The sequence below is a fragment of the Phoxinus phoxinus genome, assembly GCF_949152265.1.
Source record: "Phoxinus phoxinus genome assembly, chromosome: 23".
Taxonomy (NCBI): domain Eukaryota; kingdom Metazoa; phylum Chordata; class Actinopteri; order Cypriniformes; family Leuciscidae; genus Phoxinus; species Phoxinus phoxinus.
Window position 1 is genome coordinate 1,297,948 of NC_136898.1, and position 5,000 is coordinate 1,302,947.

General features: G+C 41.1%; 1 protein-coding gene across 4 annotated transcripts in view; it reads right to left on the reverse strand.

The window, feature by feature from the left end:
• bmpr1bb (bone morphogenetic protein receptor, type IBb) overlaps positions 1-5,000 on the reverse strand; it is a 124,781-nt gene that overhangs the window by 6,745 nt on the left and 113,036 nt on the right. For all 4 annotated transcript variants that reach the window (XM_079599376.1, XM_079599377.1, XM_079599379.1 and 1 more), the window contains one exon: positions 902-1,199. In XM_079599376.1, the coding sequence (XP_079455502.1) occupies positions 902-1,199 (298 nt within the window). The remainder of the gene's footprint in view (positions 1-901; positions 1,200-5,000) is intronic.

The following is a 5,000-nucleotide window of genomic DNA, read 5'->3' on the forward strand; positions in this document are numbered from 1 at the left end:
ACACACTTGCTTGGGCTTGTGATGCGAACCGGCCAAAGAGTGGACGAGAAGCGCAGCGCCGAGCCGCGTCAGGACAACTCGTATCGCACATCGGACGCGCACTTTCTCAGTTTATGGCCAGCAATAAAAACGCAGAATGCCGCCGCCGGTGTGTGTTCACTCATAGAGAATAATGTGTTCGAATTTTAAATACGCGGCGCTGCGCTTCTCGTCCGGTGTGCGACCCTCTTTAACGTTACGTTTTGAGTGGATGAATGATGAGCGCGAGACGCCGAAATGGAGGCCAATAAGATTCTGAATGTAAAGTTTACTTTTAAAAAGTTGCCAAATGGTTCAATTGACAAGACCAACGTGATCTGTGTGTTGTGTCGTTGTGAACTGAGCTATCATCGTCCAGTCTAAACACCACTTGATGGCCAAGCACACACACACTGATGCGTTTCTACGCCCACTCCTCAATATCAGTAACGTCACCTCGTCAGTATTTATTTCGCCGTTTTATTGATGGACAGTGTCACATTGTGTGAGAGATTATTTGCTCCAAGTGAGAATGTTAGTGTGTAATTGAACACAGTAAATGCCAGTGTTGTTTTCAGTAAAAAACATTTGCACAAAGCAAGCCGATCCACTTTTCCATGTTGATAAGAGAATTACAATGAGAAAAAATAATGGGACAAAAAGAAATCAAGAGACATTTAGAATAGATACAAATGTGCGATTAATCGCGAGTTAACTGACATTAATGCGATTAATCGCGATTAAATATTTTAATCATTTGACAGCCCTAATATATATTTATTTAAGAAAAAAATCTTTAACCATTCTTTACTGTAAATGTTCCGCTGATAACAGATGTGATCGGTGATCTAGATCTGGTAAATCAGTGTATTGTGTGCGTCACCTGATGAACTTGACGGCGAGCCCCAGGTCAGCGATGCAGCAGGTGCCGTTCTTCTTCACCAGGATGTTTTTGCTCTTCAGGTCTCGGTGAGCGATGGCCGGTTTGCCCTGCGTGCCGAAGATCTCGGTGTGAAGGTGGCAGAGCCCCGAGACTGCCGAGTACGCCAAACGCAGAAGAGCTTTGGTGTCCAGCGTGGTGGACTTGAGGTAGTCGTACAGCGAGCCGTTCTCGTGATAGTCTGTGATCAGATACAGCTGCGTCCACGAGCCCGTGCCTTTTATATCAGCCGCGATGAATCCTGGCGGGAACAGAAGAATACGGGCTCATGTTGATATGATCTAGTGCTCAACTGATATAGCGGCATATTTTTGGCATTTTTTAATTATCAGCATTTGGTGTCGGAAGGACTTTTATTTTGACAGCGCTGAGAATGCAAGCGCCTGAGCGTTAGTCTTCATTAGTTTACTCTCTCTGTTTAAAAGGGTGGTAAAGTATGATTTGACTTTTCTAACTGTAGTTAGTGTGTAATGTTGTGTTTTCTAGCTGTAGTTAGTGTGTAATGTTGCTGTTTGATCATAAACAACATCTGCAAAGTTACAACGCTCAAAGTTCAGAGCAAAGGAAGATATTTGCTTTTAAAGAAAAGGACTACAACAAACACGACATTCCTCCTGGGTTAGTGACATCACCAACCCTATAATTTACATAAGCCCCGCCCCCAGAACGCGCAGTCCATGTTGAGAAGAGGAAGAGTTGTTGTAGTCGAGCACATTTGTGAGTCAGCTCAAACTTTAGCATCCGTCTTTTCACATGCAATAGAAAGTCACTCTGTGTACGTCTCACAATAGTTCCTATACGAGCGATTTATAGATTAGCATGACAGAATATGCTAATTGAAGATAGTTAACTCCACATCAGCAACTTAAACTCATCAACTAACCATTCAGAGACTTCTACATGTTGTCACTTCTTCTCGAGCCTCTCCATTTTTGTCTGACTCCGTTTTAACATTAAAGGCAGACAGTTTCTGTCATTTTAGTGTGTGTGTGTGTGTGTGAGGTAATCGCAGCTGCTAACACACACAAGCTCTTGAAACCCCGCCCTCTGCAGCAGCTCATTTGCATTTAAAGGGCCAGGCACAAAACGGTGCGTTTTTGCAAACCCTAAAAAAGTGACACTTTAACATGCTATATAACAATATCTGTGGGGTATTCTGTGCTAAAACTTCACACACACACTCTGGGGACATCAGAGATTTATTTGACATCTTGTGAAAATGGCATTTTACCCCCCATTAACAGCTCTAAAACATTATCACTCAGAGCTGGCAAATAAAGTAAACAGTATACAACATTTTTTTATATTACAGCATTTGCTTTTTCTATTAGTAATAGAAAGGCAAACATTATAATATTTTGTCATCTACCATCAGCAATCAGCAAATACGCATTTATATAATTTAACGGGGTCATTAACTGCATTTGTTTTGTTTCCTGAGTGCACTTATATTGTAAGTATGATTTTGACATAAAAAAGTGTCATATTTAGATATAAAAGACTATTTTCTACCCTGATTTTAGCCTCTGATTTGATCACTCTGTTGGAAGGGGCGTGTCTTCGCCCACTGCTGTGATTGGCTAACATCTTGCATATGAAATGAGTATTACATGTGGAACTCTCTTGAAAAACGTTATTACACTTTTATTATTAAAGGGTCATGAAACCCTGAACCAGATTTTCTGAGATTTTAACAGAGGTGTGTGTGGTGAACACCATTGAAGACAATATTAGCATCTGTTAGATTTAATAGTAGGGGAAATAGTTAAAGCTTAGTTTTTTCCCGCTATTTTCGTCTTCCGGGTTTAAACTCTTCATCTGGCAGAGCACTTGTAGTGCTTTGATGACTCATCGGTGTCTCATAATTATTAATGAGACTGAGTTTTCATATCTTATGAGAAGACACTGTCTCTTAATTATTCATGACACCACGTGGATCTTTCCAATGACAGACATGTCAAACTGTGATCTCGCGTAGTAGACGAGAGAGGCAATCACGGGACGCAAGTGTTTGTTTTTGTGGTGCAAAAGTTCCAGTGCGTTGCATATGCCAGGGCTAGACCGGCTCCGGGCGGCTGGTTGGCCATCAACCACGGACACATCTAAACTGTGTGTGTGTAGCAAGCATTTCTATCGGGAGACTTCGGCCTTGTTCACCAATGTGTGTGTGTGTGTGTGTGTGTGTGACAGAAACATGAAACATTGTACACACATCTAAAAAAAATTGTTTTTGCTGTGGGACAAAGTGAGACTAGCCTCCATTATTTGGGCTCGTCGCCATACCTGTCTCTCGTTGACTGACAGGTATTGTTCCTTGTGTGTCCTGTCCTGTCCCACTATGCGTTATGATGGGTCGTTCGCAATTCATGAGCGTTAGTGATGATGGGTCATTCGCGATGATGGATCGACTCGTTCGCGAATGAGCGTTAGTGATGATGGATCGACTCGTTCGCGAATGAGCTTTTGATGGGTCTTTCGCGATTCTCGAATGAGCGACTCTAAGAGCCGGCTCTTTTAGGTGAACGTCGGGAGCTGGCTCGCATATCTGAAGAGCCGACTCTATTTTTACAAATTTAGCCTATAGAAATTAAATAATTATATAATAAAAATGTTATATTATAGTCAAAGTCATTTAAAGAGCCGTTTGTGAGCCAAAAGAGCCGGCTCTTTTCAGTGAGCTGAGTCAAAAGAGCCGAATGCCCATCACTACTATGTGTGCTTTCGAACACCCGCCCAACTCTACCTCTGATTGGCTTACAATGAAATGTTACTCTACCTCAGCCAATCGTCAGCATTTATGCGCTTGTCTCGTGCTCTGCCCACTAACCAAGGAAGAACAGTAAAAAAAATTTTTGCCTCTCGCTCAGAGATCTAGTTGGTCTGATGAAAAAAAAAACAGCTTCATCAGTTATAGTAACGCATTATTTGGCAGTAACGGTAACGGCGTTATTAAAGGATAATTCCGGTATTTAACACCTTGAGTCTATATTGTATATTGTTTTGGATGAACAAGAGTGGTGGACAACATTTTTTTGACAATGGTTCCTCTCTCGAGTTTTTGACTATAATAGAATTGGCCATGGACCCATTTAACATTGGAGTCAATGGGCATGTCCGAAAATGTCATTAAAACAGCCAATAATGTTCGTTTACAAAACTGTTAAACTCACTGAGTGGTTAGTGGTGTTCGTTGATGTTCCAGAAACAAAAAGTGTTGCGAAATACAGTTTCTGTTGTGTTTTATTCGTCATTTTGTAAAATCCCATTGACTTCTGTTGAAGGACTGAGTGCTCGTTAATATAAATGCGCTACCGGAAACGGAAAGGGGGCTGTTTACATTTGGTCGATGTCGTCTTTTTGCTCGCTTCCGTTTCTCATAAGGCTAGCGAGCAGAGCAACTGTGCTCCGGGAGAGTAAGCCAAATAAACAAACAAAACCTTCATTAATTGTTACTTGTAATATGAAGTTGAACTCGACTGTGACCGTGAGTGTCCCGCGAGACATAAACATCGGTTATCGCCATCAAGTGGTCGGGAGTGTGCTAACGCTTCAGATTCAAATATTGAGCGGAAGTTACACGGTTGTGAAGTGTCTGAAAAAATAGTTCCACTATAGCAAAATAAACGGATTGGAATCATATATTGCGACGATATATTGTTTATAATCATCAACGAACACCACTAATCACTCGGTGAGTTGCACAGTTTTGTAAACGAACATTATTGGCTGTTTTAATGACATTTTCGGACATGCCCATTGACTCCAATGTTAAATGGGTCCATGGCCAATTCTATTATAGTCAAAAACTCGAGAGAGGAACCATTGTCAAAAAAATGTCCACCACTCTTGTTCATCCAAAACAAACTACAATATAGACTCAAGCTGTTAAATACCGGAATTATCCTTTAAGATGAGAAGAGTAATCAATTAGATTACTCGTTACTGGAAAAGTAATGCCATTAGTAACGGCGTTATTTATAAACCTGCCAAAGTACCAGCACAATAAACTATAGTCTAATAATCGTTATAGAGAAAATCCCAG